General features: G+C 44.8%; 2 protein-coding genes across 2 annotated transcripts in view; both read right to left on the bottom strand.

Annotated features, from left to right (window-relative positions):
* tprn (taperin) overlaps positions 1–10,069 on the bottom strand; it is a 32,383-nt gene extending 22,314 nt beyond the window's left edge. The window contains exon 1 of the mRNA XM_028602225.1: positions 7,691–10,069. Within this exon, the coding sequence (XP_028458026.1) occupies positions 7,691–9,907 (2,217 nt within the window). The 5' untranslated portion in view covers positions 9,908–10,069. The remainder of the gene's footprint in view (positions 1–7,690) is intronic.
* Positions 10,070–12,882: 2,813 nt separating this feature from the next.
* Positions 12,883–15,061, bottom strand: tmem203 (transmembrane protein 203). Its single transcript, XM_028602568.1, has 2 exons — positions 14,875–15,061; positions 12,883–14,394 (listed from the first exon to the last, which is right to left on the bottom strand). The coding sequence occupies exon 2, from the start codon at positions 14,131–14,133 to the stop codon at positions 13,717–13,719; it is 417 nt and encodes a 138-aa protein (XP_028458369.1). The 5' UTR covers positions 14,134–14,394; positions 14,875–15,061; the 3' UTR covers positions 12,883–13,716.
* Positions 15,062–15,632: the final 571 nt, after the last annotated feature.

Below are 15,632 nucleotides of genomic sequence, written 5' to 3'. Positions count from 1 at the left end.
GGTAACCTTGCTCCTTATGACCTCATAAGGAGAAGATTCCAGATCGGCCCATCTGAGCGGGAGGGGGACCATAGACAGGCTGGGAGAAAGCATATTAATGTTAAAAAACCTCATATTGAAATGAAATTTTCATGCCATGGGACCTTTAAGCATATTTGATGTAGTTGATGTACCTGCAGGATTCATTTTTTGGGGTTGGATCCACATGGTTGAATGCACTTATTTTAAGTCCTGTTGGATAAAAGCAACAGCTAAATTAATGGACTGTAATGTACGTACCTGTCTCTGCAGTTCCTCACAGTGATAACTAAATTGTCCAGGTGCCTGACAATAATAAAGAAAGTCTTGTTTTACCTTGAAATCTCCCCCCCCTCTAACTAAATGCTTTAAAACCCAGAATCCTGATCTTATACTTCAGTCTCTTCACATCATCAGGAGAGTTGGTTTCTGTTTTTGGTGATATAACTCAACTTCAACACACTCCTAATCTGAAACATTTCTCCTGTTGCTTCACCTCAGCCTCAATAAAGAAAAAAGAAAAGAAAAAAACACTTATGTTAATGGTCCGGCTGTTTTTTTTGTTTTGTTTTTTAAAGCAAAGGGGTAGGGTGGTAGGTTTTCAGGAAGTGTATGGGAGGAGAGATGGGGAATGTATGCTGGGTGGTAAATAATTAAACACAATGGACTTTCACACCTGTAGCCCAGGCGCACAATGTAAATGAAGGAGTGTGCCCTTTCATTGGCCTTCCTGTGTTACAGAGAGCTTTTAAGCATTTAGGTTTGGGTATTTTTAACCTGCTGGATGCATGACATTTAACCACTACTGTGGTTTTTTTTTTTTAAACACAGATGCAGATAATGTCTTTAACGTGCCTGCACAGCGGAGGAATGTACTTCTTGCCACAAAACATGACTTTGATGTGACTGGAGCGAAGTCTAACTTTCTCATAAAGCCCTTTTTTTTTTTTATTTAATGCCCATCGTTGCAGCGTTTTCTACACCGCAGGTTTTATTCATGTAAGAGCAACTAGTTTGTAACTTTCTTGATGCGCCAAAGCATGGCATCCATCCCTAGTGTCCATGTGTACTTAATACTATAGTTAAAGGAGATTTCCATTCGATTTCAACACGTAGCTCTGTTGTTTGTAAATTTGGAGTGCTGTCAGCAAGGGGGTAAGCTTTGCTTCCGAACTCAGAACCTCCTATGGCGCCATTTTGATGCTACCAAACCATCACCCCCTGTTAGCATTCCATTGACTGCCATTCATTTTGACATCACTTTGACAGTGAATAACTTTACATCTGAAGCATTTAAAGACTCTATTTGTCCATTGTTTATTTCTAAAGAAACACGACAATGTATAAAAAGCTCCATTACTTTGTATCTCACGTTATGGCGCCGTAGCAGGCGTTGTTGTAAAAATAGGCTAACGACTGTGTCATAACCACGTGACTTACTGTCAAAACGAAAACAATCGGTGCTGCCTACACCGTGTTATCCTCCTTCTACAGTTTGCACCCAGGAGACTGAAAAAGGGCAGATTTTAAACGTGCTTTTAGCCTCTTAACAGGTTTGAAATGTCATTACAAGTGCCTACCCATGTGAAGTGACTCCTTCCGAGTGATCACAGTGAATCTGACTGCAGTAGACGTGAAAGAAATGCATGAAAGTCGTGCTAATTCAGCTGTTTAGTTCCGGTGTTGAGACGGCAGTAAGACAAGTGCTTTGGGACCGTCTACAAACTACATCACCGAAAAGAGATACAAAAATATTTTCAAAAATAGGCATAACCTTATTTTTTAAAAGTGCTGTAGTACAACTAGCAGGAGACAAGTTATAATTGAGGTAAGTTTGGAGACACTACCTTATTTAATCATTAAATTTATAAATATCCAATATATTTCAGTGTTGTTGTTCGTAGACGGTCCCTAAGCAACTTGTCTTACTGCCGTCTCAACACCAGAACTAAACAGCTGAATTAGCACGACTTTCATGCATTTCTTTCAAGTCTACTGCAGTCAGATTCACTGTGATCACTCGGAAGGAGTCACTTCACATGGTTAAGCACTTGTAATGACACCTCGAACATGTTAAGAGGCTAAAAGCACGTTTAAATTTTGCCCCGTTTCAGTCTCCTGGGTGCAAACTGTAGCAGGAGGATAACACGGTGTAGGCAACAGCGATTGTTTCCGTTTTTGTCGCTACGGACAGCACTCCAAATTTACAAACAACAGAGCTACGTGTTGAAATCGACCCAAATTCTCCTTTAAGTACAGGTTTGCCTTGGGCCAGCCCTTAGCTAAAGTGTAAGACTGCCAGGGGACTTCCTATGAAACACTGAGCTTCTCTCTCCTCCTCTCTTTCTCCATCTGTCCATCCATCCCATTAATGCTCGTTACTAACTTCGCTCCCGGGAGCTTCTTCCTCAGAGTCCATTTGCTTTTCTCGCCTCGCAGATTCCCTTAGATTGCGGGTGGCACCTGAATTGTGTTTGCAGCTGCTGCTATTACTAGTCATAGTTCTATCATCTTTATTGTTACTATAAAGATAGCCAACTGCTATAAATATTTATGAATTACCGGTATATTTCTGTAGATCTGTATCTGTGTCCCAACCGGCAGTCTCAGGGTCTGTCCGAGGTAGGGTTGGGTACCGAAACTCGGTGCCAATAGGGAACCGGTGCCGACGTAAACGGTAGTAACGAGACCGAATAAGAACGAAAGTTTCGGTGCCTCATTTCGGTGCCTGACTTTACACTACACCTGACAGCATGTAACGTTAGCCTACCTTTAGCTAGCAGCTGGATTAATCACGGTTAAAATGCTGACAGCTAACGTAACAGTGTAAAGTTTGACTGTATTTCACTGTGGAGGACTTCTACAGCGGGATGTAACAGTCTGCTCTGCAGCGCAGCAGCTGCCGTTGTCGCAATTCATAGATATACAGTAGGTTTATATGGCCGGAATTAAACAACACAGACAGTACGTTCACTTGCAGCTGCCATTGTCGGAATTAAACTACACAGATTCACTTAAAACTGGTAGCCTTGTGGTGCATTGACAGTAATTGTTGGGGGGATTTTTGGGTCTCTGACAATTAGAGTGTGGTCTTGTCCTACTCTATCGACTAACCGATAACTTCTGTTATGATTTGACACTATAGATACAAGTGAATTGAATTAAAGAGTACAGGGTACCAGACTCATACAAACAAAGCCGTAAACATGAAGTCATGTGATTTGTCATATAATAGGAATGGTCAGGTAAAGACGGCGTCCTGCATTATCAGTCCTGCTCCATTGACTCACATGAGGGAACCCACTGAACTACAGTCACTTTACTGTGTTTACTTATCTTCTCTGGTGTCATAAAAGAGTTCCAAAACTATTATGAGGATTATAAGTAAATGTATCAGGGAACATGCTGGCCTGCGCCTGTGGTCTGATGCGCATATGGAGTTGCCACAGTTACCAAATAATCTTCTATAAATTGTAAACAATGTTTACATCATGGTTTGTACCGACCGCTTAGGACAGTGGTTTCCAACTATTTTTGTCCGACGTTCTCCCTTCAGCCCTATCAGATCAAGGCTCAAGTACACATGGGATAGACTGCATGGCCTTTGAGGAATTGTTCAATAGTATTTCAGTGGGAGAAAGCACTTTGGTGCACCTTAAGAGAAAAACGACTAAATCCCAAGTTCCATGAGACTAATAGCACCTGAATAAGTATCCCTTTCAGTAACAAACACACAGTCCTCTCCACCAAACCTAATCATTAGCTTGACAGAATGGTCATAATTACACATAAACATGCTGCAGCAGTTTAAACAATTAGTCATCTGAGTGGTTCCTCAGTGCCAATACACAGAAGCTACCAACACTGGGAAAAGGCTGGTAAGCTGATAAAATGCCTCGCTCTCTCTCTCTCGAAGTTGTGCTGACAACACATGGGTCGGTCTCCCTTTTCCCATAATAACTGGTCATGGGCAGCTGAGATTTCAAAAACAAACCACTCCACCCCCTCCCGTGCCTTGTTGCCAGCTGTATCCTCCTTAACAGAGAGTGGCGTCGTTTTCCACAAGGACATGAGATAAATTGGTCAAGTCTAGGGAGCCCAATCCAATCAAACTGCAGATGAAAACCGAGTCAATCCTTGCCTGTCTATTTCACTAGTCAGCCCGGAGTAGATTTTATGCAAATGCAGAAGTGAAGCGGTACGAGAAGCTGCACTTGACCTACATAGCTCTTCCACAATTCCTTCCCCAATAGAGAGGAGGAGATCACAGGAAGCTGGAAGCAAGGGGACAGGCCTTATTAACCACCACCGCACAGGAATAAAGCAGTGCACTGTGGGGAGGGGGAATAAAACAACAAAAGAGAGTGGTGCTTGTGGAGCGATAAAGACACAAGAGAGTACATGAGACTGGGTTGGATGTGGTCCAGCATTCTACACTCATAGAAGAGAGTTCAAAAATCAGAACATGCAGCAAGAAAATGGGGACAGAGTGAAAATATTTTGGGAAAAACTGGAGGAAGGGTTAATGATCCGCCTTGGTTAAGTTCTCGAGTACTGACGTGCATATGGAACATTCTTTTTCAGCCAAGTTCCTCATAAAAATGGTTTAAAAAGAGCGCTCAGAAAACCCCAATCCCAGACCAGAACGCTGAGCCGAGGCCATTCTCTGAGGCTGCTCTCACACAGAAGCGGCCCTGAACAAAAAATTCCGCACAAATTATACAGGCCAGGCCAAGCCTCGATGCTTTTGTAATTGCCTGCGCTGCCCTGCCCAGAAAAGAAAAGAAGAAGAAGGAATCTAAGCCTTGATGACCAAGAAGACTAGACTAGACAACAAAAGGAGAAAATGTTTGGTTTGTGAGCGACAAGGACAAAAGACGGGATGTGTTCATGTCTCATGGCCACGGTCAGTGGTAGCCTCGCATGCACATGTGCACACCCAATAAAGACACACACAACCAGGTAGCATGGGTTAGGCTTACGCACACAAGTCAGCAGTCTAAATATCAGTCATTATAAAGCCATGATCCGCAAACCCACAGAACAGTCTTTTACATTCTAGTCATGTTTCCAAAGTTTCTGCACAAGACATCTACAAACTCCCATTTTAGGTTATGGTGCAGCAATAAGAATGAAGGCATTCTGGGTTTGGGTGTTTACCGAGTGCTGTTTGAAATGTTTTTGATACAACTGCCAATATGACAGTTAATAGAGTTGCAGTCCCGATATCAAAGCTATTAGGGCTGCAACTAACGGTTATTTTAATACTCGATTAATCTAGCGATTATTTTCTCGATAAATCGATTAGTTGTTTGGTCTATAAAATTTCAGAAAATGGTGAAAAATGTCAACCAGTGTTGACCAGCCCAACATGACGTCCTCAAATGTCTTGTTTTGTCCAAAAGTCAAAGATATTCAGTTTACTGTCACAGAGAAGAGAAGAAACTAGAACAATATTCACATTTAAAAACATGGAACCACAAAAAAACAAATTTCATAGGAAAAAGGACTCAACCGATTAAATCGATTATTTAAAATAGTTGGCGAATAATTTAATAGTTGACAACGAGCCTAAGCGATTAATCTTTGCAGATCTCAAAGCTATACTTTAATCATACGGTACCTTACTTTGAGAAACACAAACAGGCTTTTCTTTCATCTAACAAAAAAAAAAAAAGTCTAAATATGTGTTGTCTAAATGCAAGAAAATGGTCTATATAAATTGAAAGTACAAATAAGTAGTATACACATAAGCATATCCAGCCCTGCACAGTACAAATGGGATATAATTTCAATGATGGGATGTGATGTGATCAGAATCTTTCCATTTGCTGCTCACTGTTTCCACATGATACAATGGTGAGTGGCCTCAGTTGTGTGCCCCTGTTGTTAAGAGGTAGCTGGATTTACTTAGAGAGCAGAGGATTATACTGTAGCAGACCAGGTCAAGGAAACAGGACCGCAGGCCAACGAGAGTTTGAGACACTGGCCTAGACTCAAGAGCTGCCAAAAGGCTCAAAATATTCAGAATTAGAGGCAAGTGTGGTGCTTTGTAAATCACAAAAAGGCTAGGGGTAGGGCTGTGGTGTGTAACTGAACACAGAACACATTTCCTCTTTGGCAGACAAGAGTACAGCAGGCTAAGAGCAAGGGTGAGGGGATGGACATGGGCCTAGGCTGGACTCAAACCCAGGATGCTGTGGTTCCACGCTCCACACCCTGAGCACCCTGAACCGGTCCCAATAACGTGGATGACCTATTGCGTTACGTAAAAGATCATTCAAGCCACGGGCTGAGATCTTTGGCTGTCAAGAGAGCAACAGAAACACAGCCATGCTGAGACATAACGTCGGGCTGATCCAGAGCAGAATGTGAAAGCAGCCCGCAGCAGAAATCTCAAAATGAATAAGAAACGTTCTCTGGTATCTAATTAATCCCTGAAACAGATGAAACCGGAGCAAACTGCAGCAAGACCTTTGCCAAACAAGCACCAGACATCTGATTATGATTGCAAGATAACTGTGATGCCCAAAAGCACAAACTTTGTGATCATTTAATTATGATTTTAGGAGCACACCGGAGACTCGCTCAGCTTTGGGCAAAAAAAAAAAAAAAAAAAACACAGATGAATTCAACCGTAAAAGAAGCAATACACGATTTCCTCAAAGTTTGGGACAGGTCGGAGCTGGCCCGAATCTCCCCTCAAGCCAAATCCTGAGACCTGAATACAGCCTTGATGAGACTGTTCAGTCAATAGGCTTGGAAGGGGCCACCTCAACCCAATAATGCGCTCTGTGACAAAAAATAACCTGCCTTTGTGTGATGGCACAGTAAAAAAAAAAAAAAGCACTCTGTGTCGCTCCAAGTGGCTGTGTAAACACACGCTTTTAATCCACTTATGCATCCAGGCCTGAGAGCAGGTCAAGTGATGGGATGTGGAGATTTAGAGTAGCAGTGACTCACCACGGTGCATTGATATAACGGAGGATTAACCATGAGGTGGAAATGCTGCTTAAATCCTTAAAAATCACAGGTGACCAGGGGGTGCACTGGCTTGCTTAAAAGGACAAACAGTGACAGATGTACTGAGATGAAAACACAAACAATAAACAGAGCTTTTTCCTGTTTGCCGCTTGACTGCTACATTTAGATCAGAGGAAACTATCACGATCCCCCTGGGAAGACCTGGTACATGTTATGCATAAGGTTTGTGAGGACTGGGAATAACATTCCTCCTGCGTGCTGCAGTGTTGACGTCTGTTTATTTTCATTGAACTGAACAATGATGTGGCAATTAGGGCAGCAAACGATTACCACGATTACCGATGAACCGGTCTTGCGTGTCTTAGTAAAATGTCAGAAGATATTACAAAATGCCCATCGCAAACTCTCAGAGACTAAAGGTGACATCTTCACATGGTTTGTTTTGTCCCAAAAACCCAAAGATACTCAGTCAAACTGATGTAAAACCAGACAAATGCAACATATCCCCACACTGGAGAAGCTGAAACCAGCTATTTTGTGGGCATTACTTATTGATATTAGTTGACAATACAAAATGGTTTGACTGATCAATTAACCCACTAAACTTACTGATTCCCGACATGCTCGGAATGCAGTTGTAAAACCTGTCAACAAAAGCCACAAAGTTTGGTTCAGTTTTGGCTCTCACCTTCTTGCCCGTGGAGCCCGACTTGGAGAGGCAGGACTTTGCGAGGGAAAGGTAACCCCCGATGACCTCGATCTCCTCTGCAGCCGGGTAGCGTTTCTTCAGCAGGGAGCCCAGCTGAGCGTAAGGGGCCTGTGGGGGCGTGGACCCCGGTGTCGCCTCACTTGGGGCTTCCTGCTGGGGCTCGGGTGAGCTTGGCTGGCCCTCGGCCTCCAACCTACGTTTAGGGACCACGGTGAAGGTGTTCCCCTTTCTCCTCTGCGCCATGGGGCTGGGGGCAGAGACACGCTGCTGGGGTTCCACTTCAATGTCGTCTATGTTTGTTACGGGCAGCTGGTCCACGGGGGGGGGTTGTTCTGGAGCCGTGGACGGGGCGGAAGGGACAGCAGACGGGGCTGGAGAGTCTGAAGGAACCGGAGAGATGGAGGGTGAAGATGGGACAGCCGGAGAAGAGGGGGGAGATGGTAGAGCGGGGGGAGAGTAAGGAGCTGGGGTTAGAGCAGGGGATGGAGACACAGGTTCTGAGGTCGGACGAGGCGCAGGATTTGTGGCGACAGAAGGAGACGGTTCAGGCTGGGAGAGCCTCATGGGCCTCTCGAACTCCTTTTCCTGCGGTTTCTCCTCATTCCTCTTGGAGGGTGTCACGGTGGGCATAGGGGCGTGGGAGGATGGCACTCCTGGCGTGGGCACCTCAGCCACTCTGTGGGAAGGGGAGGACTTGATGGGGCTGGGCGGTGCTGGACTGCCTGTTGCAGATGAGGCAGCAACACGGCGCTTGGGGATCACTGTGAAGGAGTTGCGGGACTGCAGGCGCAGGTTTGCGAGGGCCCGTGCCTGGGTGTCCCCATCAGGAATTCGGGTGAGGTCTGGCTTCGGTGAGGGACGGATCTCAAAGTCAGATGAAGAGCGCGACACCTTGAACGAGATGGGGCTCGAGGGGGGCTCGGCACGGACGCGCCGGGTCTCTGGAGAGCATGGCACCTTGGGTTTGGGTGGCACCTCGGAGCTTTCCCAGTCTCTCTCTCTGACGGGCTTGGTTTGCACCCTGTCTGGCTCGTCCCCTGGGGGGACAGCTGCACCATGGCCTCCGCTCTCTTCAAACCGCTGACGGAAGGAAAAGAGAGGCTGAGGGGTCCCGGCGGAGCGTTGGGGGCTGCCCAGCTCAGAGACAACAGGCTGTGGCGTTGGTTTGGAAGACAAGGGACTCTGGAAGACAGGAGACGATGGCTGGCTGCTGCCCGGGCTGCTGAGCGACGGGCCTGGCCTGGCCTTTGGCACCAGATCTGGCTGTGGCCTGGACCAGAGTCGTGGCCTGCTGCTGGCACTACAATCCAGGTCCAGCAGGTTCTCTGTGCTGTGGGACTTCTTCTGCAGCTTCCCGTAGTTGCTGTCAAACTTCTGCAGCATCCGGCTAACCCTGCCCTGGCCCTCACCTGTCTCATATGATGAGGCCTCGTGATCAGGGCGGCCCAGGGTGCTCAAGTTCTCCTCGCTCTTGCTTAACGTGGTGTCGTAAATGACCACTTCCTTGGCTCTTATCTCAGTAACAGCACTCCCTCTCCGGTCCAGGAGGTCGTTCAGAGAGCTGTAACTAGTGACGCCGTTCTGCTGCCACTTGGACCCGGTGTTTACCCCACCGGCTTCCGGAAAGTAATCCGGGTCTGACTCAATTATGATAATATTGTCTGCGCGGATAGTCCGTATACCGGGTACACTGCCATACAGCTCCAGGATGTGCTGGACAGGACGAGAAGCGTTATCTCGGTCCTGTCGCCGCCTCCGCTCCTTCTCCAGTTTAATGAACGGGTTCTCGTCCAGCGGGCCGAGGCTTTCCTGGAGCACCAGGCTCTCGTGTCTGTCGTCCTCCCTCGGTGTCGTCCTCTCCGCGTCCGTCGGCCGTGGCTCTTTGTTGTTCGTGAAGTGTTGACTGGCTGTGGTGATGGTGTAGCTCCGCCCGGACCCACCGCTCGGTCCGCTGTCTCTCTTGGGTCCGCTGCTGCTGCTGCTGCTGCTGCTGCCGTTCACATTTCCCGTCGTCTCGCCGTTAGCCCGCTGCGAACCCGCACCGCCGGGGCTCGTTGTCTCCGCGGCACCGGCTCCTCCAGACCCGCCGCCCTTCGCCTTCCTCCTCTCCAGGATCTCTCGTTTCCAGGCCGGCATCCTCGGGCTCTCTTGCCCAGGCTCTTGGCGGAGGACGCGTACCTCTCCTCCGCCAGACATTGCGGAGTGGTTGTTTAGAGGTGATGAAGAGGAGAGAGAGGCAGGCTCTGAGGCGGTTTTTGCCGCGGTCCGGTGCCTGTATTGGGCTCTGACTGTAGCCTACCTGCAGCACTGTTCACCGCACACTCATACACATCCCTATCGTCTATTTTTTTTCCTCCCTCCTCTTCCTCTGCTTTCTCACTCTGACTGCCTCTCTCCCCACAACCCTTGGTCGCAGCCCCGCCCATCCGCAGCAGCACGAGCGGCTTCGGCAGTCCCACCCGCTTCTTGATTGGTCCGTATTGCTTACAGATACGCCCCATCGCTTTATGTAGAACCAGAGCCATACACACTGACGCAAACCACTCCCGTTTCTATTGTTGACTGGGCGAGGAAGAGCTATCAATCAAAAGTGTTGCGTTCAGGTTCATCCCGCCCCTCCCTTTTTTTTTTTTTATACTAGAGCCGATTTAATACTGTCAGTGGATCTGTCTTTAATTGAGTTATGAAATATAGATTTGCATACTGCTTCATTTAATGTTATGTTAAATGCAATCCTAACCACGCCGCGAGACTTGTAGCGTAGAGTAAGTTCACATAAAAATATTTTTTTTTCTCAAATATATATATATTTTATATATATATTATATATATATTATTATTATTGCTAAAATCCCAGGAATTTAATGTATTTTTGTGCTTCATTTTTGTTTTACTTTACTACCTATGGTTTGCCAATACTGTTCCAAATTGATTGTCTTCTGCGGTCTTTGTAAAGTTTTCCTTTCACACCCACCAGTGTTGCAGTATGGGGATCATGTAGGCCCTTCATTGTTTTTGTTCGGGTGTGATAAGTAGAGACTATCTAGCCATTCAGCAAATTTGCCCGTGATGCCACCTGTCGATAATCCGGCTGCAGTTAACACATGAGCTGCGAAGTAGCCTGCTGCACATGAATCAGCACTAAGAGGGCTATTCTTGGGCACTACAAGCGATTACTGTCGCTCATCAAACATTTATCACCGAGCCATAATTAACAACAGCAAGGCTTTATAGAGCACGGGGGGGCAGAAAATACTCACACGCATATAGTCCAAATGTAGCCTACCTTTGTCTGCTCGTAAAAGTTCGATTGAAAGAAATTAAAGCACAGCTGGTGTACCTAGAAATCACGTCCTTTGTACTATTCCTGGGAATTTAAATGGTGACGTCAAATTAGATTTCTTTTTTTTGGGGGGGGGCGGGTATGGCGTTCGTGCAGGAAATAGGATTTTGTTTACTCAAACTAAATTATTTTTTGCGAGTGTTAATTTCTGTTCAAAATGCAATGTAATCTGCTTGCAAAATACAGTTATCTGTGCTCAAAACATACAATTACTCTCTCAGGAATGTGACACATAGGCCTATATAACGCCATGTGTGTGGGGGGGGAGAGGGCGGGCAATATTATAAATAAAAAAACATAACATTTGACAGTTTGAATCTCTAACATGACATTGGCAAGACAACCCATTGATTTTAGACTTAATCTATCACTGAACATGTCCACATGCTAATAATAATAATAATAATAATAATAATGCTTATCGTTCACAGAACCCTAATAAAACTACTGAATATGCAGTGTGATGCATCTTATTGAAGTCTGTATGATTTTTCACCCAGTGCCGGATTGACTGTAAAACACAAGCAGGAAACATACCTTTTTTTAAAAGGTATGTTTTGGACACAGGATTTGTAGATTAGCTAAAACCGAGACGGTTTAATACCGTAAGTAAAAAGTAAGTAATAGAGAATATTTGTCTAAAACATGCAAAAAAAGATAATAGATGTATGCCTTTACATTGTGGGATACACGTCCATATTAAAGGCCAGCAGCGCCTCCTTGTGGCCAGGGGGACCAAGGCCCAGTAACAGAGATATCTTAACTCAGACCCATGTGCCAGACTTAAATATTCATTAGACGCCATTGGATAAATGTTGATGGTTTATTTACATGTATATACATTTGACAATAAGGGTGCCATAACGACAAAATAAGAACATAAATAAAATTTGGTGAATTCCTTACCAGAATCAACATATACATCTTACTTACACACAATTTCACATCGGGAATTACCGCAAAATGAGGCCCTAAATACATGCAGTACATACATATGGTATTATAAAACTCAATATCGTATACATTACATATTGTACAAATAAACAGCAAGATCCAGGGAAGACGTGTGCTCACAATTGACCGCTTGTTGAAAATCACACTCAGTTCTTTTACATGGGGTGAGACTGTGAGCTGACAGTTGTGTAAACAACACTCCCTGTAACAGGCATCAAAGTGAGACCCATGATGATAGTAGTAATAAACCTAATCAAATTGTGCAGGCAAGCAATGTCTTCTTCTTCTTCTATGGGAAAAAAAAGTAACAAAGTTGCAGCAAGAGCAGAGCTCTGTTACCCATGACAGTTGGACAAAAAAGGTGCCTAGGGCATTACAGCCTTTTCTGTGTCAACCGTTTATTAAATGTACATGCGTTGTGTTCACATGTGCATTAAAACATAACTCTGGCATACATTTTTCTCATGGCTCATTGTCAATTGATTGCACTATGTAAAAGGCACACCATGTCCCAAGTACACATGTACTGCTTTGACTCTTTGTATTTCTTAAAGTATCAAAAATGTACAGCCTGTGGCCGGGTTGGTTCAGTGGGTAGAGCAGGCGCACGTATATTTAGGAGGTTTATGCCTCGACGCAGAGGTCCAGGGTTCGACTCCGACCTGTGACAATTTCCTGCATGTCTTCCCCTTCTCTCTCAGTCTCTCTCCCCCCTTTATCACCTGTTCTGTCCATTAAAGGCAGAAAAGCCCAAAAAAGTAAACACAAAAAAAAACCTACAGCTATAATCCTGGTTTTAAAGGCTGCATTACAGTAAAGTGATGTCATTTTCGGTTACCAGACTGTTCTAGCTCTTCTATTAGTTTTACCTGTACCCACTTAGTCATTATATCTCCATTACTGAAGATTATTTATCTTAAATCTCATTGTGAAGATATTTTGTTAAAACACCAATTGTCGACCCTACAATATCACGGTATCGAGGTATTAGGACAAGAATATTGCGATATCTGATTTTCTCCATATCGCTCAGCCTTAGCAATGGGAACCATTAAGTCTTTTTACTAGGGCTGGGTGTTGCCAATGATTTCTCGAGTCGATTCGATTCCGATTCACAAGGTCCCGATTCAATTACATTTCTCATTTGAATCAATATTACATTATGTAATTTTCAGTTACAATACTAATTTTGCTTGGACAAAAAGATTCTCAGAGAACTTAGGCTGTAAATTGTACAAGCAAGAAGCAACCCTCAACTATTTTTAGGTTAATGTTTACATTAAGATTCCCCACATCCATGGTGAAAATGCATATATTAAAAGATCGATTTTGGGATTTTATTAAAATCAATATCGGATCACCCAAAGATTTTAATTGGAGAATCGATTATTTTAACTCAGCCCTAATATTTACTCTACATGGCCAAAATTACGTAATCACCCTTATTATTCTCATATATGATTGATCTAATCACTCTTCTGGGAAGAGAAATACTGCTTTAGAACTTATAAATAATTATTAGAAACACAAATGTATACAAATCTGGTGAGACCTGGAACATGTGTATTAAAAGAAAAAAAAAAAAAAAAAGGCAGCAATGAGCCCAAAGAGAAATGACACTATTGTTATGCTTTAAATCTCTACTGGCAGAGGAAGATTGCTCCATGTTCCTGCGTTTTCGGTGACGTGACCCGCTAACTGCCCCCCCTCAGTTGACGCGGCACGCCCGTATCATGAGCAGCTGCAGCAGGATGAACAGCGGCGAGACGATGAGGCCGAACCACAGGTCTCTGGCTTGCTCCTGCTCCGCCAGCTTCTGGCACAGCAGCACCTCGCACACCAGCTTCAGGCTGAGCACGGTCAGCACCCAGAGGAGCCGCAGCACGGCCAGGCGCTTCTCGTTCTCCTGGTACAGACGGATCGACACGATGGCCGTGAAGTAGGTGCTGAGGCCGTCGGCGGCGAACAGCGGGACGAACACCAGCCACCAGCTCAGCGTAGGGGTGAACATGTCGGCTCGCAGAGCAACCAGCATGCTGAAGACCAGCAACGCTAGCAGGTGGAGGAAGAGTTCAAAGGTGGCAAAGCCCAGCCACTGGACCAGTTCCCTCAGGGAGAACAGCATGGCTGAGGACAGCAGGGTCTTCAACCAGGGACGGACTGACTGGGGACGGCTGAGTCACGCACTGGGCAGCCCTGGTTAGGGGCCAAAGTGCCCCAGAGTTAGGCTGGCAGAGGGTGGGGGTGAGATGTCACTGACTATGCCTGGGGACTGCAGAGATGATCCACTTCACTCTTGGCTACATCTTCAAATCCACTCTGAGGAGGAGGATGATGACAGGGGAGGTGACTGGAGGAAGCGCTCCCAGTCTCTGGAAACCCTTCCCTTATGTATGATAAAGAAAACACAACATTAATAAAGAGGATACAGTGCGCTGCTACATCGGACAGAACCGATAAAGAAAACGAACAGGCATACGCCCACACATTGTCTGTAACGTAGAGCAGACAATGTCTGACAGCAGGGCCCACACATCACATCTCTCTAAAGGAGTATACAGCTAACGTTAGTGGGATTCCAGCTATCTTTCTCCATTCATTCCTCACATTGTCAGCTCAATATACAGACTGATAAAGCTGTAAGATACCGGCGGATACAGGCAGGTTGAGTTGAAATGCCACGCAGTGTAATATTAACGTTACAAATCAAGTCGGACTAACGTTACAATTACTGTAGCCGATCCTGGCACTACAATTGTAAGCTAACCACAGACAGCCAGGTATAGTAGGGGCCGTCTAATTACTAGCGCAGCGGACGCATAGGCTTACACTAAATGTATTTGACTGTGACCACACGTTACTTTACCTTAATAACGGTGAGGCGTTTTCTCCTCCATCCAGCCAGATGCGAAACTGTCAGTACACAAGGCTAACAAACCTTTAGCATCGCAGCTTCTCTTTTTTTCCCCCTTTGCCTCCTGAGAAATATCGCGAGAACAGTCAACCTGCTTTATCTCCTTCTTCAGTTTTAGTGGCAGGCTACAAACCAATGTTTAAGGTGCATGCCTCCACCTACTGTACCGGAGTGTGTCATATCACGACTTTAAACCATCATAAAAAAAAAATATATATATTATATTCTGGATATTAAACCTGTTTTATTTAAATAAAACCCTTTATTTGATGCTCCACCCCTTCCCATAACTACCACCCTGTCCTGCAATATATTCCTTTCAACAATAAACTTCCTACAACCTGTCACGACATGTTCAACAGTTACATTTACAAGGCTCACCTTTATTTGACGCTGTCCTTTTTATCATGTATAAAGTAGCATTGAGTCCTATATGTCCTAACCTTAATTATAGCAAAAACTAGTAGGCTATTTTCTTTCCTACATTCACCTATATGACTTCTTACTTTGACAGACTTTTGAATTTTGAAATAATCTCTACCCTTGTCTTTTTTTCCCCCAACTTTATTTGCATATTTCCACAGATATGCGGTACAAAACCCTTAGCCTATCATCATTATTCCAGAGTTCTTGCCAAGATCTCATTATTTAATGATGAATTATTGATTTTGTTTCTGACCTCCCAAAACTAATGGATTGACCTGATTTCA

This window comes from Perca flavescens, chromosome 16, assembly GCF_004354835.1.
Source record: "Perca flavescens isolate YP-PL-M2 chromosome 16, PFLA_1.0, whole genome shotgun sequence".
Taxonomy (NCBI): Eukaryota; Metazoa; Chordata; class Actinopteri; order Perciformes; family Percidae; genus Perca; species Perca flavescens.
The sequence above is the reverse complement of the archived record's forward strand: the minus strand, read 5'-3'. Positions and strand labels throughout refer to the sequence as shown.